This window comes from Varroa jacobsoni, unplaced genomic scaffold, assembly GCF_002532875.2.
Source record: "Varroa jacobsoni isolate VJ856 unplaced genomic scaffold, vjacob_1.0 contig03025, whole genome shotgun sequence".
Lineage (NCBI taxonomy): Eukaryota > Metazoa > Arthropoda > Arachnida > Mesostigmata > Varroidae > Varroa > Varroa jacobsoni.
In genome coordinates, this window is record NW_019214930.1 from 13,903 (window position 1) to 39,993 (window position 26,091).

At 44.0% G+C, this 26,091-nt stretch overlaps 1 protein-coding gene across 1 annotated transcript; it reads left to right on the top strand.

Annotated features, from left to right (window-relative positions):
* Nucleotides 1–3,308: 3,308 nt before the first annotated feature.
* On the top strand, nucleotides 3,309–24,378 carry Su(Tpl) (Suppressor of Triplolethal). The gene is made up of 7 exons (XM_022854277.2): nucleotides 3,309–3,421; nucleotides 9,702–9,999; nucleotides 19,857–20,518; nucleotides 20,681–20,920; nucleotides 21,248–21,812; nucleotides 22,077–22,301; nucleotides 22,593–24,378. The coding sequence occupies exons 1-7, from the start codon at nucleotides 3,309–3,311 to the stop codon at nucleotides 22,737–22,739; spliced, it is 2,250 nt and encodes a 749-aa protein (XP_022710012.2). The 3' UTR covers nucleotides 22,740–24,378.
* The last annotated feature ends 1,713 nt before the right edge of the window (nucleotides 24,379–26,091 follow it).

A 26,091-nucleotide genomic window follows, 5' to 3' on the forward strand; every position in this document is an offset into this window, starting at 1 on the left:
TTAAGGCCATGCATAGTATATATATATGGAGGGAGAAAGACTGCTTCAGTTCCACCAGGTTGTCTGTTCTGTGATTAATATAGCTTTCGGTTCGTTATGTCGGGTATACGTGTGCAATATACCGAACCTGCTACAAGCTCGGTTGGAGCTGCAAATTAAGATGCATTGTTCTTTTAGATTTCAACACTGATTCGGTTGGGGCGAAGGGAATCCGGACGAAGTCCAACAGCCTCGCGGAAGACCAGAGCGCCTGTAGTAACTTAACGACTAAAAACTGGCAAATACTGCCGCGGCTTTTATGGCAAAGCCGCCACCCATATCTATCGATTTGGTGCGATGTCGATTCTGCCCAAGGGCTCAGCCGGACCGTAGAAAACAATAACCTCATTAGTTGTTTACGATATCGATACGCGTCGCAGAAATGTTTGATTTTACTTCAGTATAATAATGTTATGCTAAATTTCGTTATTAGTTGGTCGCCTGCAGCTGTTGAACAAGGGGGGACTATCAATGGGAGCAGCAAGCAAAAAGTTCCGTCTGTCTTGCGTAGCAGTTATTTTTTTTATAGCGAATAGAAGAAAGCATGTGAATTGTGTAGGTCGATGGAGGTCACAGAGTACTAATAAGCTTCTTACGGTATTGTCAAACTTGGTTGATGCAGAATATCTACGGTTAATCCGACTCAATAAGGCAGTATACGTTCGAGAGTATGTTTTGAGTACATTTCGTCGCAGTTTCTTAGTAGAAAATTGAATCCGTCCTCAGCATATAGGCGGAAGATAGCCGTCATCACATAGTAATAAGATGCTTTGTCTATTAAACCCCTTTCAACACAATCAAATAAGTGCAAGGAACGCCCCTTCGAAATCGTTGGCTGGGCCCTAACTCTGCTGATAAATCAGCTTTCAAGAAGACAAAGCAGACATTGTGGATCAGAAAGGTGACAATATGGCGATGGAAGGAGGGTATGCAGCATACGGACACGTATATGTGTAAGGCTTTAGCAACACCTGAGGTTTGTAGAAGCTTAGCTTGAACATTGAACAGTCGGCCGAACAGACACAAAAGCTGAGGAAATAAAAGTTGTCGTTGACAGTGAAAATATTTATTTCTATTGTCCCTTCGATAGCTGTTTTCTTGTTGGTTAAATACGCGGTAGTAAAACGCTTATATAAGATCATTAGTCCACGCCAGCTGCGGCTACCGCCGTGTGAAGGGCAAGGGATCAAGCTGCCGGCAGGCGGACGTTCAACGTGTCGATGCCGTCGTCTCAGTGCGCAGCGATGCGGGGTGGCTCGTGGCAGAGTTAGCGATAGTCGACAAAGCGTTGCGTACGGATCTATATCAACGGAAAGGCACAAAACCAGTGAGCTGCCGTACTGTACTATTACCATTGCCTGCTACTTTTGGTGCTACAGTTAGGAGAGCATTAATGAGTGAATATGAGAGCAGAAATTTCATTGAAAGCTTGTTAGTATCCGTTAAATTGCCGCAGTATGCGCTGATAGATTGAGACGGTGGCCGTTGATATTGCTATAGTTTTTGGCCAAGTACAAGTTTAAATAGCAGCTAGTTATATCCATTTTTACAGTAACTTTTGGCGTTCAGATGTTACGCAAAATGCCATCGACCGCTAGGCGGCATAGTCAGTATCGGTAATTCGCTCATCGATAGATTACGTGCTGCTTGGATTTGTTTACTACACATGTTATTTTATTTGCCCAGTCCGCGCTGTGATTCGGGTAAACTAGGGGCATTTGTTTGGCTACCCATGTGCCCATTAAATGACAGACTCGATTCCGAATATATGCTAAAATAACAGCGAAAAAAACATCATACAAAGAGAATCTTTTACTAGCTACTCGATGTCGTCAAAGGTTAAAATTACGATTGAAGCAGCCATGTTTACCATACGTAGATGTAAGTGGATGCTGACAGCGGCGTTGGAGCTGCATAGATATCTGGGCGGATAGGGGGCTTATTCCGCCCTCCTAAACATCGGTCGATTTGTCTCGAAAAGAGCATATTGGCTGGCATCTAAAAAGTGCTCCATAGTGAGCACGTCCGTCAACAGCCGTAGCCCACTCAGCATGCTCGATTGACAAAGCACACCACGGCAACAATCTGATTCGACCGAGTATTTTCGGACCCAGTCCGACGACCCAAAATGAATCCAGCGAGTATTTTGCGACATGCGTGACACTGTTTCAACCTGACGAGATGAAATTCTAACATTCACCATTATATGTGGTTACAGCCAATTTGGACTGTGAGCGCTTAGAGGTTTGGACTTGTGGGTAGCCGTCCACCTTAATGCAGGCGTGCTAATTAGGTCTGCGATGCGACATTTGCCCGCTCTAACTTCGGGTCGCTCTCATGAAGCTGGCAGAATTGGTAAAGCTAACGGCACGCGTCTACTTAAATCGGATTCATCTTCGTAAAAAGACTATCTTAAAAAAGAAAAACGCTAAACAGGCCTTTAGAGGACTAGTATCCATATGTCGATTCGCTGAACGGAAATAGTTGTACCAATTGCCTGCTAGAATGAAATTGCTTCTTTTATCAGCTAATACTGGCTACCACTGTCTGGTGAGAGTCTGCAACTTCAGTAATTTTCTATGGTATCACCGTTTCACGCAGCACTGACGGACGGCTGAGGATCACCAAGCGACGGTTCTGGTAGCGGCCTGATTACGGCTGTAATAACCGTAGTAGGCGTACTGGTACACGAGTCGCATTCGTTGCTGAGGCCAAACCAGGCTGGTCAGGGTGTGCCTGTTCTTAGCTGTACTACCAATTTTTTGCACATTTTGAAGGATTTTATTTAAAAAGCGATTCCAGCAATCGGATAGATTTCTTGGGAGGTTCAGCAAAAATATCAGCTGTCACTGCGGGTTAGTGTGCGGTTCTTAACGTCGAATTGAACACTTTTTCTAAAAAGGAAAATTCCGCGCAGTCCGATAACGAAGCTTTTCATAAGGAACAAATAAGGAAACGCATAACAGTTCCATCAGGATCAAGCTGACTTAAAACGACATCCTGCTGGAAGTACTGGCCCAAAGAAATTAACTATAGTTAACTAAAGTGGATCGAACTGATCTGTCTGCTATAAAAAAAACCTGAAGGTTCTTAAAAAGCAGCGATTAATCTTACACGCCTGCGTTATGCCGTGGTTGCTGTGATTAGCTGGTATTGCAGCTGTTCCAAGTCAGGATTTTGCTTCGGAAACTGGGTTTTGTCAATTAATCTTCACCAGTGGGTCGGATGGAACCTGGCAATATTAAGTCTTGGCAAATCAGCTCCGTCAAATGCCTGTGCCGTCGTCGCTTTGTGTGATCAATGTCATCAATGGCGTCAATCAACCACCCAACGATCTGACCAGTTCGCTCGGTAAAGTTCAATCGCTTGATGGATTCGCTTGGTTTGTTATTTAGCTGCTTTTACCTACGAAAGCTCATTTTCTTGATACGTATGGCGGGAACGCCGTTGTGCATACACGCCAGTTGTGCGTGGCTTAATAGCTATTGTGGTCACGCTACCAAAGATACGATAACAGCGGTGGCGGCGGCAATAACAACGATGAAGTGAATGAATCTGCTGTGTATCATGCAACGACACTGGATCGGTTTTGAATTGGCCTTTGGCCGGCGTCCCGCCGACGTTCGCAGCTCAAGTCGGCCTTGAGCCGACGTCAAATCGAAATGCGTGAAGCGAAACAAAGCTCACCGCTGAAGAGACAGACGTCAGCAGCGTCTTTGTAGTCGACCGCGAAAAAGATAGAATTTCGACTGTAGTTTATCTTTACAATGCTCTCTGTAAGGCTTTGCTACCCAGTGTTAATGGTGGGGACGAGTAAGCAGAATGTCGCATAAAACGTTGCCAATCGAAAGAGACATGAACCACACAATGGCATAGTTACTAAGACAATTGAACTGCATACACAGACGTTCTACCAATCTAGAGGTACGGAACGATCATATCGTTTTACGCAGAGGCATTGAGTACGTATAGGTCAGCGTAAACCAGCATCTTGTCACAGTTACGCTTCGCAGGTCTGATCGTGTACGTTTACCAATTTGTTAACAATTTTATTCATTGTGTTACACTATTTGTGGCAATTGTTGCTGCTATAGCAAACGATACGCTTAAGCGTCTCAAGACCTCTACATGATGCTTCTGACAAGTTTTGACAAGTGGTTTTCGAAGTATGCTGGATACACCACAGGTTTTATCTACTATTTTTTGTACGAACTAGATGATCTGAAACCTGCTGTTTCACCTATTGAACTGTGACCGAAAATAGCGCAACCGATGTTAGCTTGACTTAGATAATGTCGACATATTATGTACGTAACTACTTATCTCGATAGTAGCTACTTCATTGTATCCTAATTTGAGGTTCTGACCGAACTGCGTTACCTGGTATATATATTTCTGTGTGTGTGTGTGTGTGTTTGTCCTATCCATAACGTGGTACGTATAGCGTAGCATGTTTACACCGTGCGTCCACAAGCCGCACCTTTACGACCTGCGCCGTATCTAATACGACCTTATCGAAGATGGTTTGTTATATCGTGTTTTGTTGGCCAATTATTTCGGTCCCAGTCCCAATCATCTGCCCTTAGTTCGCTCATTAACTTTTCTTTTTGTTCATCGTCTTTATTGCGGTAATCACATTTGAGAGCGTCCGCTCTACCCGCCTGCCGGCTATAGAAACAGTAGTGTTTATAGCAAAATGAGAAATTGCAACGTACGCCGTTCCGTCGCCGTTGAGGAAAAACAGTCGTCATGCCGCGTCATCATCATACGACGCTGTAGACAGTTATGGCTAAAAGCTGGCCGTGATGGCATTGTAATTTTCGCGTCGTCATCGTGTTTAGGTTCAGGTGTAATAATAATATAAATTGACATTGAACGGCCATTTACGCCTCATGTAGCTAAGTTTGTCTAAGCTATGCGAACTTCTAGCCATTGATGATAGGCTAGTCTTCCTCAAGAAGACTATGATCTTATGACAATACTGTTAACAGATTGGCTTGGGCATAATTTTGCTTCGGGGGACGATTGTTTTCGATGATTTCGAATACAATACGAGTAGCTACGATTTCAGCTATTCTTGCCCCACTCTGGCGGTAGAAAAAACTGGGCACATGTTAACGAAATATCAAGCGAGACGCAGCGACACACCGAAATCGTTCGGCGGTGAAACCGTTAGGTTTCACCGCCGAACGATTTCGAATGATTTCGATGTGAACCAGATTCTTATGGAAAGTAGTCAGTCGCTCGAAAATTACTTGCAGAATGACCCATAACTGCAATGGCCAACTATAGCAGTCACAAAAAAGCCGATAGAAGAATAAAAAAGGGCAATGTTACCGTTGAGCGGACACGGTCTGTCGTTAGAGTAAACCCCACGATTATTATTGTTTCATCTATTACCATATTGTAGGTCTGGCTGTTGTAATGACAACTCCACACGATGTGTCACACCCAGCAACACTTTCTATGAGGTCCGTCTGCCCCCCCCGGAATCGATGGCCGAAAATCTGAAAGTAATTGATGCTCTAGACTCCTATTACAATATTATTCCTCGCTGTTGCTATTAGCAACATTTTCAGCTACAGTCATTTTACTCGATGTTACGGTTATTCGCTGTTGGGGTAAATGCTGGTGGGACAAGCCACCTCCCACTTCGCATCATAATCGCGATAACTGCATTCAAATATTCTATGGGTCGTGGGCAAAATGCCTCTACCAAACAGGCTGTTTCATTCAGGCAACATTCTCTTAGTCACAGTAATAACTATGATGATGCCCTCCCTTGTTTAAGTAACGACTTCCTGTTAGCAATTAACAGTGTATAGATGATTAACGGTAGAAAAAATCCCGACTTTGTTATGTTCGAAATATATATATTCGACCATGTGCTGTGTCTCCTCACCATAAACGAACGTTACACCGGCACTTGGTAGCAGTGGAAATTGAGCAAAAGTTGTTACTTTATCAGACGGTATAAGGTATCCTTGAACATCTGTCGATACACTGATGTATTTGCCCCGGGTATGGCCGCCGAAGCATAACGTCAGAACGATACCATCCACTCCATACTGACTGATGGGAAGTCTTATCGACGTTGTGCTTCCGTCATCCGCTCTGCCTCATAAAGATTAGCAGATGTTTTTTTTATACAACAGTGTCCGAGCTCGAACGCTTCGAGCGGTTTAGAATACAAGAAGTAGTCACTCGTTAATATATACTACAAGGGATCTCCAAGCAAAAGGACTAGATCTGCTTTTGTTGAAACAAGAGTGTCGTTGTATTGAAAAAGTAAATAACAGTATTGTATTTTTTAGTGAACACTTTTACCTAGTCCGACACATCTTGTTTTCATTGTTTCTATGGCAACGTGTATCGAAATGGTCTTTGACTGTATTGTACGGAGAGCTCGGGATTTTCCTGCCGTGTTTGCTGTCTGTATATGGACTTCTGGAGGGCAAACTTTCTCAAGATGTATCGAGCGACTATCAAGCGCATCATAAGGATCTAGAGACTGTACATTGCTCAAGATAACCAAAAAATGGCTTAATCGCCTTTTCGAGGGAACTCTTCATGCGAACGCTAGACGCGCGTACGTTTGTCCTGCATTGGTCTAAAATACTAAAGAATGCCATTAGCAATGCAGCATAACCATCAGCAGCGTCGGCCTATCTGTGGGGTTTTCATAATTAAGTTATTAATCGTAGTCGTTTTTTTTGTTGATTTGTTGTAATTAGTAATCGTTTACGCTTCGTCTGTACGTGATGCCTGATTTTAATAGGTACATAAATTAGTTATCTTTAGTGTGCTGGTTCCTTCCTTGGCGTCTTCAAGTTGCACAGTGTGGTTGATTTTTTCAACGCTATTGATGCCCTGACAAGTGCCTAAAGTGCGCCTAGAAACAAAGCGGGACAGTAGGTTTACTTCATCTGGTCTACTGTAAATGTCTTCGAAGCAAGCTGGCCTTAAAGGCGTTCAATTTTTCATAGCTAGTAGATTGTCAGAGAACTGGCCCGCCTGTAATCTACAGCTAAACTTGTAGCAGCAAGTTTTCCATTAATGAACGCTATAATCGATTAAATTTTTTATCACATCGATACGTATTAACTTCCATTTGATAGAGCGCACGCTCCCTTTGCTATGATAATAGTGGTAGCAACCACTACTCGCTACCATCACTCACAAATGTGAAGGACGCTACGACGATTCGAACAATACAAACCTCTGTGGGATAGACAATATTAACATCTAAACCGTTAATATATTAACTACAGATGTGCTTGTCAGTGCCGGTCAAATAGTGTCGATTCTATGAGGGGGCATTATTTACAACAAAACAGAAACACTGAAGCCGCAGCAGGGAGCAGAGCATGATCTACATGTTCTGCTGCTCCCTACTGCGTTTACTCGTTTGCCTGTCTAGGCCGCCTCTTCTAGTGACGCGCTAATCACTGTACTTCGTACTGGGGCACTAACTAATTCGTTTGTCGTCCGTCCGCCCGCCTGGTTGTCCGCCACTATCCGTATAGACATCTCTTCTAACGAATGATGGATGACCGGGCAAGTGATGCTATTGTTTCCATGCTCTACAGGCGGACAGATCGTGCTGCCCTGACCAAGCCGAGAAGCCGTTGCAGGCTCTCGTGAACGAACCTGCTAGGGTCGGAGCACTTTTCTATTTGGTATGATATGATATGATGGTAATAACTGCGGCGCGGCAGACAGGCTGCGACAGCAGCGCCAACATGAACAACGATAGGGGCAGTCATCATGGTAGCTTGAACATTCGGCAGTTGTCGGCCGTGTAACTGGCGATGGCCGCCAGGTGATGATTGTCCGATCGTCACTAGTGACGAAGTCCGGCCGACACCGAGTATTCCATAGGAGTTCTTTATAACGGAAGATGCTGCTAGCGGCGGTAGCAACGACGCTTGCTTCGGTGTATCCATGCGACTATCGTAGGGTCGTGTTTGTGGCGGACTTGACGGAAGTGCCACTTACGTACTACTACGGTTATTAGTGTAAAATATCGCTTTTGCTGTCATTGTTGATTTTGATAATCGCGTAATACTGGCGTTACCGTTTATGTGGTCATGAATGTGGCCATATCGGCAGTGATAACGATGATGGTCGCTACGATACCGGCCATTAGGACACGATGAAGGTCTACTCCTTCTACATTGCCATTATTCTAAAGCGACCTCCCCCGTTATCTTGAATGGGAACGTCGATGGTCATAATGATGCTTTCTGCTGCACAGTGGTTTCAATTGAGAACGCATTCGATACATTGTATGTATAGTTACAGTGGGAGTTTTTGCCCGTCTGTAAACAAAAAAAAATCAGTTGCCCCCATTAATTGGGGATTCCGATGGCAAGAGAACACGTTTTTCCCGTGCAACCTTTTGACTATAGTAGCCGTCATATCTCTGCCCCTGTGCAATTGTCTTACTTGTGCGCGATTTCGGTCTTGAGTGAAGACAAAGTTGAAATCTTTTTTGTTTTCGAAAATGAGGCTGAGTAAATAGGTGTCGTACGAGAGCCGAAATGGTGTTCTAGTAAGATATTATTGATCTTATCCTATTTTCCCTCTTCCTCTTCGTTTCCAGTTGTCCTTGACTGGCCGTTCAGCTAACAACGAGAATGCTTTAGCGTTATGCTTATTATTATGCGACAAAAACACTAGCAATTTTTCCCAAGTATGTAAGCAATCCGTTTCGAAGTGGGTTCGAAAAGTGTGTTATCTTCACCTTTTATTTTCATAGTTATTACGATGACCATCATCATCGTTTAGAAAGCTGTTCATCGACGAAGGTTTTTATGTAAGCCGATCGATTCTGATGAGTATTTGTATTTCAACGGAGCCTCCAAGATCGCTTCACACAGAATCGTTATTTAGCGTACTTTTGAAACACAGGATTGGAATTGTAGGACGCGATCAATATGATAATATTGTCGTTGATTTATTTGACGAAATTAAAGCGAGGCAATCATCATAGGTACGATTATTCTATCTGAGCGTTTTTTGCGTCGAAAAATTTATCGACCGTCGCGAATAATGTGGTAATTGTTTTCTCGTGCTGAGATAAACTATTTAAATTAATTGTTTCTAACGTTACGGCAAGCTTCTCTCTCATCTCCTTCTTCTTCTTCTTCTAGGTCCTGAATCAGCACCTACGTTTATGGGCGTATTAAAGGGGAAAAGACAAGCTAGGACATTTGAGGACCACTTTATTTTTAGACGATTGTGTGGGAAGAAATTTGAACAAAGCTTGTCCTTGACTGTAGGCAAATCTTTCACGAAGCCAATGATAATGTACACGCCCTATATCATACGAGTTAGAATTTTGGTTGTAACAACGCCCGCCATCATGATAGCTAGCATTTAGTATGAAGTATGAATACACATGCTGAAGTAACTGTCGTGTCTTAAAGGAACAACACTGTATCAATCGCATGTCGGATCGGAGAACGAAGTAATACTTGAAAACCAATTATAAGGACGTACTTCTGTGATAAGAAAACTGGAATATACAAAGTAACGTGGAGGCCACGGGTTCAGTGGCTCTTGCAAATATCTGTTTGCTTCATAATAAGCACAGCTTTATGACGTCGCCCATGTCGTAATTGCGCGGCGATTGTCAAAGCAACAGTTAATCGGTGAAGTTCTCGAATTGGTTTACGGGACGGATGTGTCAGGATATGTCCTACAATAGGCAACGTTAACCATGGGTACCATAAGCCCAGCAAGAACAGCGAACACCTTCGAATCGAGTTTGATCGCAATATCGCTGCGGACGGTTTATCATGTAATAGAATATGCGATATAGGAGCTGTAGGACCGTTCGTGCTTTCCGAAAAACCTGATCATTACATACGCGCATTAGTAACGTATGTTGGTTTCTTTCTCTTTCAGAATGCCACAGCCCGAACTGCGTCGATTAAGTTCGACGGGAACACAGGGGTAAGTTAAGATGGACCAATGATATACTTCGCTTACCATTAGAGCTTCAACTAGTATCGAAAGAAACAGACAACGCAAATATTGCGATAAAAAATGAGCTACTTTTCACTATTTTCTGACTTATGTCGTCAGGGCTTCATTTAACTTCAGTCCCATGTTCCTGCGTATTTGGACCGAGTTGAAATTGCTCAGTTGCGCCAGTGATCTCTTCTTAACCCTCGCTTCTTTCGTTACTTAAACGGATACTAATTGATCGAAGAGTAACCGTTCTAAAGGACTCAGGTAGTTCACATATTAACCAGTTGACCAAACGGGCTTCTGGTAAATACTCACTATCAAATTCAATGAGTCTTGTCGTAATAATCATTTTGATGAAAGCTTTGATTGAAGTCATTTTGAAGGACTGGACTATATGAACTTAGTTTTTTGTCGAGTTTTCATCTGTTGATATCGCTTTAATATAAGCTGACTGTTATTTGCTACGCGGATCAATCATGCGGGAAACGCGTTCATTCAGATTATAATATAGACGGACGAACCGCTGTTTGTATGGGTCGTTTCCAAGACACGATCGCCGATCTCTGTAAAAGCTGCACGCCCGCCGGGCAGACCCGTTTGTTGTCGAGGCCAACGCTCCGGGAAGTTCGATTACTACACGGCTGTCGTCACGGTATCGGTCTCTAAGCTATGATGTCCATTAGGCGTCTATTCGATAGAGCCTGGAAAAGATCATAACAGGAATAGGTGCTTTTGTTCTATAACTAGTTGTTGTTAATAGGGCGCGCATATGGCGCCCGTACCGCGAGCTGCTTATATGGACACCGCCGACGTACGGGCTGGACAAGCATATAATAAAGTCAAACTGTTGTTTTTTGTTGTGGGAACGCAGCGAGTCAGATTTCGATTGAGCTCTTGTTGAGCTGAAGACATAGACTGATCCGATTCTCTCTGAAAATTTCAGTTGCGCTGTAATCGGCTGTGCAGGGTTTATCGGCCATCGGCTTGGTCAGAGGATGTTAATCTGAACATCAAAGACAGTGTAGCTTGTAGAGGGGCAGAACTTGTTCTGATTCGGAAAGCGGCCAGCACAATAACACAAGATATATACACCAGTATAAGTATCTTTCATTAAAAATAAATGATGGCGAAGTTAGCCAACAAAAAAAAACACATTTAGAATAAGGACAACGATTGAATGCCAGTCGGGTGTAGTGGTCGTCTGTCTAATAGACGTAGATGTATTTGGAGGGCACCAAAAAAACAGTTAAAAAAATCGAAATACAAAAGTACCTACATCAAGATTGGCTTTCTTTACTTTCTTGTTGAAGGCCTCGCTAACGATCACGGAGCCGGGTCAATGTTACTGGCAACTGTGGACATCTGGTAACAACGCTAATTCAGGGATGCATTTTGTACTTCGCTACAAACATACCATTGAGCACCATTGTTGTACAAATCAACAAACGAATTACCAAACAGTAGATAAAATATGACCTATTATTTACTACTTTAATTCAGCGGCTGAACGCTGAATGCTTTTATAAAATATATCAAACAGCAAAGCGTAAATAGGTAACAACAGGCTAACGGAGAAACATGAAATGCATGTATACAATGAGAAAACTTCACGCCATACATCTATCTTATATAGATCTCTGTTTCTTCAACAGGAGATCTATATAAGACAGATGTATGGCGTGAAATAATATCTTATATTGTTTCTTTAACAGGAGATTAATAGAACAATTTTTATAGTTTATTTTCAAAATCAGTAAGTTAAATAATCAATTAATTAAGTTACAGTTAAAGTTTACAGTAATTAAAAATGTTCGTAGATTTTCCTGATTAGGGGTATTACAATTTTTGAAAGTTGATGAAATATGACGATTTAAGAATGAATATCCTTTGAAGATACCGCGTAAGCAACCCGTAGTACCTAAACCAGTTCCGTCCTAAAAATACTGCTCTGCAACGGTAGCGTATGCCAATGACTGTGACGATGGCTAAGTATTTTTTCTTTGTTATAAAGATGATGGTATTATTTCTTCGGTGAACGAATAATTAGTTCTATAGAAGAAAAGGTACGGTTGGGTTCTATTACAGTTCTCTGCAGGGCTGGCTTCAAACTACTGATTTTCTAAACATCGTTATGTATACATACACCGCAGATGCTTCCAACGCGTTCCGTTCTTCTATAACGTCACTGAGCATTTGGCTACCCTTCTGCGGAGCGCAAATAAGTCCCTTGAAAGGCTGCATAGATTTCTATGGCCGGTAGCACAGAACGATGCGCGAGTTGGGAACGTTACGCTCTATGAGTCCATAAAATGTCATAGTAAGGGTATTAATGTGAGCAGCAGCAACAGATAGATATTCACCGTTACGAGTATAATTATCAACTTTGTTCTCAAAAATATATTGTAGTTAGATGAAACAGGTCATCTGGACAAACGGTGCTCCCGTTTCAAAGGAAACGTAGGTTCAGTAGTCTGTCACCTACATGTATTTGTATACGCCATTTTTTCAACTCTCTAATATAGAAACTTTTGCTAGTTGTCGTTGGTGTTCCATGGCGATTCCAGACATGAGTGTTTGGTTCAGCAGCAGTGAACGATAGCGACTTCAATAGTATGCACATGCATACGTGCATATCATGTACAGAGATAGCACAAAGCAGCAGAACAATACTAACTCTGGCCAGCTTCTGCTGTAGACTCTGTCATCTGCGGCGACTGTTGCACAATCGTTCGAAATTGTTCTCGGTTACTACTGGGTGTTTTCGGCCGCCCGTTTATTATTGGACAGAACTGCTGGCTTCTGTGATCGCTGTCACCGTATCCTGCTCCTTCTAAACTGTATCGTTCTGCAGCTAGGATGTGCACGTGTGCCTGAGTGTATTTTGCTTAAATGATATCCTTGGACTCGGACTTACTGTAGTTGCTGGCTTACTAGTTAGCCGTGACGTATGATTGAAATTGACTGAAGTTACCAATTAACTGCGCGCAAGGTTATAGGGACAGAACAATGATAATTTACTTAGAGCGTCGGGGCACCGCAACCGTCAGGGCTCTCCTCTTCGTCAATAAACGAGACGAACTTGGACAGAAGCTTGCTATGATCGATCAGACGCTTCAACGGAGTACGGACAGATCGTTGGACGAGCCGCTAAATAGCCAGCCAGTCAGCCAGCCTGCCAGCCAGCCAGCGAGCCAGCCAACTAAGTAGCTATACAAACTGAACGGGTGTGGTAAAAACCGTGGACAAAGATGAAAGCGGGAGATAATAAGCGACAAATGACGTACGAGATATCTCCAGCCTACAGCAGTAAGGCACCCCCTTCTGTCCAAGCTGGCCATTTCACTGTGAACGTCATCATTTCTAGTGACCGTAGCATAATTTGCTTCGCCAAAGCACGATTCTACGGTAGTATGAAGATTGCAGAATATCTCGTTCAAGCATCTTTCACAGAAATTGTACAGAAGTTAGGTGCATTGCAATTTATTCCATACGCTGGTGGATGACACGAACGTTGTCCTGTAATTGTTGGAGGCGCTGGGCCTATCATTATTCGAATGACTTGTATTAGTAGCTAAGGGATGACCTGAAAGGGGTGAGCAAGATAATCTCAACCGCATTGTTAGCAGTATCAACGTTACTATACAGCTCTAGGGATGTTAAATTTGGCGATAGCGGTTTAACGCTGGTACTTCTGAAAGGTGCGGTGTTATTGAGTACGGCCAATTTCGGGGATGTATCGGGGTGTGTAGCGCGTATCGTACGCCTAACGAAACATTGAATGGGTCCTCAAAGATGTATATATATATACAGCGCCTTATCATAGGGTCAATAAATTGTTGAATCATAGTAATTATATGGTATATGTAATCGACACCATTGTGTCGATGAAAATGACTATGATTCAACAATTTATTGACTCATAAGGGGCGCTGTTATTTTTGTTCCTATTAATATTCTCCAGCAGGCGTCCTTGTACGGCACAGCTGTCGTCGAAGGAGTTTCCGATACCGGTGTTGCGGTTCTTCCATTGCAAGTTTTTCGAATCCAAAAATTAATGACACAAAAGTATCGTGTCGTCCTAAGTGGGCGATGTAACGTCGTCGTTACATTTGGTTGCGTAATAGGTAGTGTTTGGCGTGTTTCGGGTCGTTGTGTCGACGTATTTATTCCCGTAGAAATGGCGTGTGATTTCCCGCAGCATTGTCTGGGTTACGGTGCTAAGTGCCACTCTGACGTGATTAGGCTATATAGGTTTCCAATTGCCGGAACTATAGGCACTAAATTTTTAGCTAGACAAACTAGTTTATTAAGGATCATCTAGTTCTTAACGTTATTGAGCTCTGCTGAGAAGGTTATGACAAGGCTTACTGAGCAACTCAAGTCTCATCGAAGAAGAGTTGTGCAGTTCTAAACAGCGAAAAGTATTTACTGAGAACGGATATTTTTCCTGCAATATCCAGCGAAAATAATTAAATTCAGCATAGTCGAGAGTGGAACGGTTATGGTCTAGGTTAGACTCGAGTCAGGATACCAGCACAAACAATTCTCAGGAGTGTGTATTTTCTGTCCTCGCATTATAAGACAGGAGAGCATTACTGCATTACCCTGCTATAGCGTATTTTGGTTTTGTTACCGATTGTCAACGAGTCGGTGGTAATGGATTCGTTCTCGGGACACCCTAACCTTAAATGCTCGTTAGATGTTACCCATTACCAGCGGCAGCAATAGCACAACGTCCTAAGAACTACTACGATTACGATTATTCATTAAATTTGGCTGTTTCGGTCTGTTCTTCTACGTCGTTTCCGTAGTTTTTCTTTAATTTTTATCATTCTCACTCTGCATCATTTTTGTCGATTTTTCAAACTTGGGCTTTGTCTGCCTGAGTTGCCTAATCGCCCGTCCACCGATCTGTCAGATTGGCGAGCTACGTACGCGTTTTCCCCTGATTCCTCTACTCACTACTGTATAACCGTCTGCGTCAATTTTACGTTAGCAGTTGCTCTAACGACTGCACATCGGCGAACGGCGCAGTGACGACGCCCCGAACGGCCAAACAATGTCTTGAATAGGATAGCTTAGTTGATGGTATCTTTCGGGTTTTTTTTTTTTTTTTCGCAATCATTACCAGCTTTTTCCGCTGGTTCGCGCAGAAGACGCTATAAATAGAAGCGGCCTGACAACAGTAACAGGAACGGCCCGAGGCCGTTTTCTTGTGGTAGTGCGCAGAATCGCATCTGTATCGTTATCACCGCTTAGTTTGAGCTCGTATAGCAATCAGCGGGATGGCGAAAGCCATCATTTATATTAACGACTGCGACTGACCCACAACCGCTTGGGACATGCACAGGAGGTTTACTCAGGCTCATTATTTTGTAACGGGTGTGTCTGCTGGCTGGAGGAATGTTAGACAAAGGATGAAAACTGGTAAGTAGATTGTTCAAGGAGCTGTATGCCATCGCTATGGGACTCCTTTCTTGCATTTTGTTTAATTTTCCAGCCGTGTAGAATGTGCTAGCATGTTCTTGGTACCGGGAGCCTTACTGTGCGGGCTTGTGCTTACTCAAGATATTTCAATGCACCGTTTATAAGACTAGTCTTGCTATCTGGTTTGAAAGCAGCGTCAATACAGTACGAATACAAACTTATTTGCTGTCGAAAAACAAGATCTTGCTACTGTAATCTAATAGGGACCATAACGGCATTAACGACGAACGAAAAACCCGCAATACTACCTGATCACTTATATCACTGTAAAAGTCCGCGGAATTACCTCAGCATAGCTATGGAACATATTTGACGATGCACCACTTTTCCATATGGCTCTACTAGTTCTCTACTTTGATTCAATGTAGAGTTTATGCAGAGATGCATACGCCGTACATTGACGACTGAATCCTGTATTCAAACGTTACAAGTGATGATAGGCTCACCTGAAGACCTAACTGCAGATACGGATGCAGTCATTATCAACGGTTGATAAGATAATAACAGACACCTATAGAAATTCGCACAAGTCGTTACTCCACACAATTCCGTGGTCGCCTCATTTGTGGCGGCGGTGGCGGTGGCGTCGCAGGCCCGTTACAGCGCTGACGCTGGCGACGTCGATGGCCGTGTGGTCTACACTATTACGCTTGTATCTTGAATGATGCTGATGACAACAGCGGCGATAACTAACATAGTAGATGTAGAAGGGCCTTGACTTCTCCACGCCTTACGGCGCCTACTTTTGGTTACTGTAAATCTGGGTTAGCGGCGTTCCTTAGTTGGTGAGGGTTTGGGCCATGATGTGTGTGTATGTAGATTAGTGGTTGGCGTGTGCGCACTTACCGGAGGGTTTCCATTGCTACCATATATACCACAGTTATTAGTACCACTACTAGTGCAGCTGGCGTTGTAAAATCGTTTACTAGTCACTGAAGGACGCAGCGCCGAGGAGTGGATTGATGCTACCACTGCTGCTGTTGTCGGTATCATTATGGTTTCTTTTTTAACCGATTGCCGACGGTAGAAGTGTCAGAACAGCAGCGTTTGTCCTAAAGGTCGTAATAATTGTAGAAGTAATAGCAGTGCCACTGCTGATGACGGTACCAGCGGCAACAGCGTCGTAATGCCAAGACGTGAATGTGACGCTTAGACCTAAGCCGGATGAACCGTTTTCCAATATCGGCTTTTATCGGGCAGCGGTTGCGGGGAGCTTCGTATGGATGCTATAGATCGGCAAACGACACTTGAACGGCTTCGGCTGTGTTCGCTGTCAGTCGGCTTAATAATCAATAGTTCAATGTCTACGACTGGATATTCGGGCGTAAAAGGTGTGGTCAGTATTGGCCACCTAAAGCCATAACTCTCTATTTTATTACGTAAGATTTTTCCTATGCTATTCCACACTGGACGAAACGTGAAAATCCATTTTTTCATTGGTATAAGACTTCCATCCAATAATAGATCGGGTGATTTTATTTTCGATGGTACCGAAGGCCAGTCGGTGGGGCAAAACTGCTGCGCTAGGTAAGCCTGAAATAGATCAATAACATTTTGAGCAAGATGGTTGGTAATAGCGATGCGATGAGTGACGGTTGTTGCCTCTAGCTCCTCGTTCGTCCCTGTTCGTTCCATCGAATACCTAATGCTTTGCGGCCTATGCCAGCTTTTTCCATAACGGTGACAATGCAAGCGATCCACAGAACAAAGTGTTTTGTTGCTGATGATCATGTGGACACATCATCGTTTCGCAGTGATCGCAGCCTTGTTTCGCGACCGTCCGTCCCCTACCGTCTGCTACGCGAAGACAACGACGAGACTGAACAGCTGGTATTGCCGTTCCGGCCGTCCAAGTGGTCATCAAGACGGATGTCGTGGCAAAGAAACTAAAAAAAATGTATGAAGCATTGCCGCGTGCAGCTTAGCATCGGCTGAGCCAAATGTCATGAGCCAGCTAAAGTGTGAACGCACGAGTCCAGCTTGTGCCAACCAAACGAGAAAATGGTCAAAAACTAACTATTCACCCCCGGAAGCTATGCAGAGTACATGTCAAGTTGTCCAATCAATTCAGAGAGCCTGCAATGCGCGACGGTGGGTAATATAGCGGCGATCGCGTCTGCAGCAGCAGAAGCAGGCGGGAGTCGTTTTCATCGTCAACTGTGACGTTATAGCATACTCCAGCATAACGTCAACGGCAATATCAGTCGTCGCAGAAAGTGTTGCTTTGATTCAAGGGGTAAACACTCTGGCTGGAAGAGCAAATGGAAAAGATTTCCTAGAGGCGCTAACTAATGGATGTTTGCAGGCAGAGACAGATGCAGAAACAGAGCCATTACGGTACCCGGTAACGCCCTGATGAACTTACGTTATCAAACTCGGTTTTCTGCTAATATTTTCGTGGATTTTAGGTTATTGCAGTGGCAAAAAAGGTTGCGTTGGGGTTAGGTGGGCCTTTAAAATGCCCAACTAGCTCCAGTGACCTTTTTAGCTATCGTCCCTAAAACAGAACGCTCGCGTATTGTGACCAGCGCAGTGTCTGAATTTCGACCTATGACGATGACGGGTATGACTTTCAACAAATTGCATCGTACCGTATGCAGCGTGCGCGTATCAAGTAAAACGGGAGCTGCCGAACCTAACGGAAAATGCTCGTTTCAATCCTCTGGAAGCATTGTACCTATAATTGTAGCATTTGGACTATTTCGAAAAATGGCACATGTCGACGATGATTGCATGCGGACTATCGTACGTGTAAATGACTTTCTATATTTGACGCGACGTTTTGTTACAGCTGTAGCCAGTCGGGTAAATAATATCACCATAATGTATTCAGTCACACCGAATGATCATGAGAGTGTTCCTTATTATTGTAACGTTAAAGATATTCGCTGCAACTCAATGCGGATACATCTTTTACTACACACGTTAACTGGGTAGCCTGTTGAACAACAGATAAATTGTCGTTTGCCAGCCTTGTCGTCCGCACCTATTTCCAAATATAGGGATAGTGGCCTGTTACAGCAGAAGAACCTAGGTGAAACCGTTGTTAACTCGAATTTACATAAGAGGGGTGTTATCCAAAAACTTAGATGTTGGAATCATTGAACTCTAGTTCGACACGAGTCCGTCAGTCATTGACACGTTCGCTCGATTTCCCGTTTCGAATATCTAGTACATTTGAGCCAATCAGTCAACCACACGTTATAATTGTTTAAGCGATGTTATCAGGAAAGTAACATGTAGGCGCAATCGTACTAAGAGGACGGAACGCACGACAAGCCTGCCCTTCCGATTTGTTAGCGTGGGTCTATAGCATTCTTCTAAGCTTAAGGCGGATCAGTAAAAAAGCTAGAAACTAGTTAGTAGTGGCTTTCTGTGGAGTAGAATGGTCACAACTAAAGAGATAGATATTCAGTTCGGTGGGGAAAAGTAGCCTTGCGTTTTTGTCTATATTATCGCTCTACCGTACGATAAGATTAATCGAACTAACACTTCGTGTGCGTATGTTCAAGCTACTGTCGCTGTTGTTACCCCCAGCCAGACTACTCGGCTGCTATGGTGGCGTTTCATTGGGCATCTAGCTGCGTACCAAATCTATAGAATACATACAACATTTCGTTGATTTATTCGCTCGTGTATCTTCCCTGGGCCGATGCTCGCCCACAACTTCCAGTAACGACATTGGCAACAAACGACAAACCAGTCAATAACGTCAGCTGAACAGCAGCAGCAGCAGTGGTGCGACTTTACCGCCTCTGTCAGCGTAGAACGACCGTCATAATGGAATTTCACATAGTGACCCACTAGCATTGCAATTTTTTTTGTCCGCTCCATCGGCCGGGCCTCGGTCGTCGATGTAAGCTGCCTGCTTTACCCATTGTATTTTGCTATCTGCAGAGATTAGCATCGCTTAATCGTCCTGTATTGAATTGGTATGCATTTAGATAGACGTATTAAGGAAGAGGTCAGGGTATCTTGGAGCGAGATAGTATGGGGAAGCAGGACAACCGCGTTGTATGTGTATTAGCTTACTGTTATGCGAGAATAACTGTTTATCAGACACATTGCTACATAAGCATGAGTCACTTAGTCACTTCCAAGCATAAACACATTGGAAAGATGTTTCAGAAGTATGTGAAATATGGCCACTTTACATGCTGTTATTAAATGTGACATAAAGGAAGGGCATATGCAGCGGAAACGAATGATCCGCTTTTGCGTTCCGTGCAATATTGTGCCAGATTAATATGCTATCCCAGCTATCTATCTTATGTATGTATATATTCTGTTTAATTCTTCTACATAACGGATGACTACGATGAACGTTTCGAATCTTCCTGTGCCTCTTGCAGACGATACACATTCCCAACCTACGACAGGATTCCACGCGGAGCTTCGGCTTCAATGTCTCGTCGCTGGACAAAGATGCCTCTTTACAGCAGGGGTCGTTCGACTGCATCCGACAGACGCCTGGTGGGGCTGGTCCGGGTCGAGGGGAGCTGGACAAGCTCGGCGCCCTCGTTCACAAGATGCAGATCGCCGCCAACGAGGATTCGTATGAAAAAACTCGCGAGCGCATGGCTACCGCCGAACAAGTAGCCAAAAAGAACTGCGCCAAGGTCATCAAGATCACCGAAAAAAACGTGGGCCGCAAAGTCAAACTAAAAAGGCCGCCGGGTTCGGTGATGCCGCCAGCACCGCCAACGTCCCCTCCCTTTCGGACGGCGCCAGGCCGTAACAGCCTCGCGCCTTCAGCTCGTCAAACGGATAGGCTGGATTCAAGTTCGCTTTCAGGAGGCTCCGCTTCGCGTCTTGAACGACCCGAACAACGACTTGAGCGACTAGTCGAAGGCTCGATGCCAACTCTGCCCGTCACCAGTGGCCAAACGTCCCTTGAGCGCCAAACTCCAGCGCTTGTTAGTTCATCCAATAGTAACGTCTCCATGAGCAGCAAAAACCACAGCCCTGCTCAAGCCAACAAAGCTAACCGTTTCAGCAATGACATCATGAAGAGGTACGTAACCTATCGTCAATTAGTACTGTCGAAGCTTTCAGTGACCATGAATATTTGTCACTTGGCAGTACTATCAACTCGTTCGAAACGAAACGCTTGTAATTCGCCAATGGAAAATATTCCAATATGTGATAATGACCCGCGGCTAATTTGGTATTTCAGGTCTTACCGGGAACGTCTCATTCATATGTTAGCTGTCAGACCACTGAAGAAGCCCGAGATCTTAGCGCGGTTGATTAAGGAAGGCGTAAAGGAGTCGGAAAAGAAGGGTATGACGGCTTTGCTATCCCAGATAACCACACTCAAGGATTCTACATTTCATCTTATTCGCGCCGCCTGGCAGGAGGTACACGAAGACGACTGGCCATTTTATACCGCAGAAGAGAGGCTGTCAGTCAAAAAGTACGTAGACCTAGGACGCCGCTTCAAGTTTTTACCCGCTCCGTTGTAACATGAAATTACTTGCTGAATTTTACGCTGCATGACATAGTTTGGCTTGAACTATTTCACAAAACTTTGCACACTTTAGACTTGCACGCGTGTGGTCTTCCTTTTTCACATATAACAATGTGTCTTTATAGCGAGCATCAATAACGCTGATGTGCAGGAAACGTTATAGTTTGAAAGCTTTTTCCGGCGGCTTGTAGTAGTTCGATACGAACGCGGTCCTTTTACCACAGTCGACTAACCGATCACTGGTATGTTGTTATTGTTACATATTTTCCATAGAAACCGTGCAAGTATGGAACGCGAGGACAGCCTCCCACGGCACTCGTCGACACTTCGTGTTTCTCCACTTTTGTCGGGACCGATGACTCCTTCTAATCCTTCGTCGGTTGTTAGCTCCGACTCCGGAGTGCATTCAAATCATTCTCCATCAAGTCACTCGGAAGAAGCTACCACTCCAAATCACCCGCACGGTGGCGCTGCGCCCGGCTACACGAACGCCACGTCACAGCGGGATCGCGAAATAGATCGGGAACGACGAGAACACCGCGAAAGGGAACGGGACTTTGAGCGACGTGAACGTGATAGGGAGCAGCGGGAAAGGGACTCATTAAAACGTGTTTCACCGTCGACGGCATCGTTCAGCGACTCCGGTGCGGGAGTTGATTCAAAGCGAATGCGGCTCAACAACGCCTACGGAGGCAGTGGTAGTCAATCGAAGAAATCACCGCCAATCTCACCGCCTCTAGCGCCGCCGTCCTCGAGGAGCGCACCGTGGGTTACCATGGGCTCAACGGGTTCCAGCTATTGCCAATCTAGCCCAGAATGTGTATCACCAAGCTCCCAGGTTGGTTTTGGCTTTTGTTGCTTGCTTTCGACTTTGTGGCGATCCTGCTCTATTACGGAATCGTCGTTTTTTTTAATGATAGATTCGAGCGGCACCGTAATGCCGCTGAATGAAGAGGTTCGTAAACTGCTTACAACCATTTTTTTTTATTTGAAAAAGCATTCTCATACACCTTTCGAAGTATTTACTACATTAAGCGATAATGTAGAGAATAAGCGTAACACCATTTCTTTACTATGGGGATGGCGGTGGCGGCGAAAACAGGACTACAAGTCTACTGGTAGCTCCCCATCGGGCGACGTGCCGGAGTACGTGGCACGTTACGTCGAAATTACAAACCAGGAGCAGCGGTTCCGTTACAAGTGTGACTTTGCAGCTGAATATCCTCGATACCGACAACTCCACCAGTTGTTGGATCAGGTGTCTCACAAGTTCGTGGAACTTGAGAGCACCCTCCGCAAGTGCAACTATGGATCCGAGGACTTCAGGGTAAGTTTTGTATTAGCGAGAAAGGATTCTCATGCGATTGCTAGTCACTGTAACAGAAAAACCCATTAGATAATTGCGTGTCACTTTTTAATCACATTTGTGTATTTATTAATTCAAAACAATCATTTGGTAGCAACCTAATACGATGTAATATTCACGATACGTACGGCTGTATGTTACAATAGAGTGACAGTGGTGCCAAACGACAGTTTGAAACTACACTAACACTATGTATTTTCTGTTGTTTCTTTTTGATCGCTCGCTCCGATTTTTCTTGGGTGTGAATTTCAGCGAGTCGCAAACGAGATTATGGCGGAATACCGGAAAAGCAAAAACGACCAAGAGTACCAAAATGCCAAGAAAAATTTCCAGTACCTCCACGATAAACTGGGCCATATTAAGCAACTTGTGGCCGATTTCGACCGCGTGCATTCGTAGCAGCCTCCCACCTAGAACTAAGTCATCTCTAAACGCAACTACAACCATAACTGAAATGAATACATCTATAGCTCTACGTTAGCTATCGAATCATATCGAGTCGAATGCCCAGGTCTGTCGGTGACGATCGTCGGTTGACCCATAGAAACAGCCTCCGTCAGTAGCAACCCATCGAGAGCAGAAGTTTGATTGTGTCTTAATTGTGCAACCCCTTTGATCTGGCGAGAAGTTTGTATCTGTTCGAAATAAACAAATGCACGGTCGCTGACGCAAGTTCATGCCTTCGTGCATACGTTTGGTGGCAAATCTTGTGATGACGTGTAGTGATCGATTACGCGCCGGAAAGAAGGGAAGGAAAAGCAGAAAATAAAAAAAATTGCCTAAATATTGCCGACGACGGAGAAGGAATGCGCTTGACAATGAGGACGCTGACGGTGAAGATGAAGTCGGAATGAATTCCCAGCTGCTACATGCTGGATGTCATCTTTTGATGATTATGGTTATAATGATTTTGGTTACTAGGACGATTACGCTAACGGGATTGGAGTAAAGACAGATCACAGCTGTTACCGCCTCCATATCTCAATTGCAACCAACACTGATTCGAGAAGAAGCCACCCTCTGACCGATTGAACTACGTGTATACATAAATGTTGATGATTGTGATGCCGATAATGCTGATGACACAGAAATAGAAAGTGCGCGAGAAACAAAATAGATGAATAATTACTACTCGTATTTGGCGTGCACGGACGTCGGCCTCAAACCGCGCCAATCCGTCTCCATAGGGAAAATGAACATCAAGCAGAGTTAGCAGAAGGCAGCGGTTCTGCAGCTTAACAACAACAACAACAACAACAACAACAGGAGTCGCAGAGACCCTTATGTCAGTGAACCACATTAACCTTGATGAGGATTACGATAGATTTTGTTAATGATTATGCTTGTAATGATGATGTTGATGACTGAGAAGCTCTCTTTACATAAACAATACATAATATCAACTTCAAAAATACACACAGATAAACGTGAGACAGCAAGAGTGAGAGAATAGCAGAGAGAGAAAGAGGGAGAACGAGAGAGAGAACAACAATGAACGAAGAATGTAGATAAAACTACTATCTACCGTCGTGCTCTAACGGGATGCCTTTACGGCCGACAAAACTCGGAAAACTACACCTAACGACAGAGCAGACCGGGAAAATCTGCCGACTCACAATTTGGAGCTTAGAGATTCTAACAACAACAACAACAACAACGACAATCTGCAATCACGACATCAGTGGAGACGAGGAACTGCAAACAAGACCGGCAAGCCAGGACCCACAAACCGGGCATCAAGTGAACGCAATTTGTAAAGATCGCCCACAAAAATGTTCGATAACTCTATAGAACTAATTCTACTGGTACCGTTTGGGAAGAAGGTGTTACCATTGTCTACTTCATTGTTGAACATGTATTCCTTAGAATTACAGCTGATAGCATGGACCGCTACCCAGTGGATTTTTGGGGTCTCGTCGAAAGAAACAAACAACACTGTTTTGATCACACTTTGATCGTATATATTAAATTAATTCATTCAGTAATTAATCTAAAAATGTCATAAACAATAGCTTCAACAAGAATTGTATTACTGTTATGAGTTTTTCTGTTTATTTACGGCCTTTTTGTCCTCTTGGTCTTACCCCTTCTTTATGGCGTTGTTAACTCGTCCGCTTTCTGAATCCGTCAAAATTCTCATGACTAATAGATGTTATCGGTTCTGGATAAACGTTCACTAAGCCAAAAGCGAGCAGTTCCGCTCCTTTTGCGCGTAGTGCCAAAACTACTTGATCTTTTTGAGAAAAGCCAATCCCAAGCGAAAGATCGTCGTCCTTTTCGGATTTCACCCGCTTCCGGTATAAGCATATGAGATATCGGAATGAGCCTATCTAATGGGCAATCATAGCGGGTAAATTCAAATGACAACGTGAAGTACATACGGTAGGACAGATCACAGCACTCGAAGTTATACATCAGTCACAACGTACAAACATAATAAATCGGTAAGAGACAAGTCCATCTACATACAAAAAAGTGCTTTCTGAGATTCCGTCATCTTTTTGTGAATGCTGGGAAGAAAGCAAATCGAAGAAAGGAACAGTAGACTACGCTGGTCCTGGTCGTTTGAAAGCCTCAACAGGAGACACTTGAAGCTGTTGTGTACAGTGTGGCATATGCTCGCCAAATCGCTGGGTGACTAGCCGCCGCCGCCGCCGCCGGCGCCCTGAAAGACGTGAATTCTGTAGTCGCGACAAAATCATGCGACATAGTTATTGCACTTGGGAATGGATTAGTTGCAGAGTTCCAGAATTAAAATGGAATCGAGGGAGAAACAGCTGTCACGTGCCATTCAACAATAGGAAAAGCACCGCTTCGCAGAAACCACCTGCTGTAATACGGCCGACATAAAATATCTATCTAAGGCCAATAAAAACAATTAGTAATCTCTATCGGTGAAGGATGCCGTCTTGCTAATTAATACTCGATCATTGGGTGGTAGTCACAGAGAAACTACGAATTTCCTACAACGACGCTCAGGCATGGTAGAAGTTTGAAGCTATTTCACCCAGTATCGTTACCATGGCTATTGCTGAGTAGATTCGTATTGACAAAGTCAGCTCTGGCCGCAACATCCGAATATTGAACGGTGCGATGGATAAGTGCCGGTGTTACCATTTCGATCTGACGGCAGTGTTCGTGCTTTCAGTTAAATCGTCTGGTCGTAGTAAGCTTAACGTCAACTCCTGAGCTCCAGACGTTTTATTAGGTGCGTACGCGTCCGCTCTTTTTCTCGCCATTCCAATCTCGCTCTTTCTGTGTCGTTCGGACGTGTTGTCGTTGACGCGGGTGTGAAAAACACAAAAGGTCAGAAACTTCATTCCATAAGTCGGGGGGAGGTATTCCATAAGGGGGGGGGGTACAAAGTGTTCGCGTTGAAGTGTTCACCAACCTTCACGAACATCACACCATGGCACTGTTTCTGCCGAAATCGACCGTCCTTGTGAAGAGTAATGGGGCTGTCTGGCCTATTAGCAGCTTCTCCGGCGGCGAAGTTCTGTCCGAAAGTAGTCTAGCCACTAATGGCGATGCCAATGAGAGGAACACTGAGAAGAGTAGCTGTGGATTTGTGTAATATTAACTCTGTATAATTACTTTTACCGTAGAGATGAAATAAAGGGGAAAAGAGACAAGTAACCACAAAGAGCTCTAATATTATAGAGGAGAATTAGGTGACGATGATCAAGTGCTTCTGCTGCTGGCAATTACGACAACAGCGCATGACAGAAGCAGATAGGTGATTGTATATATG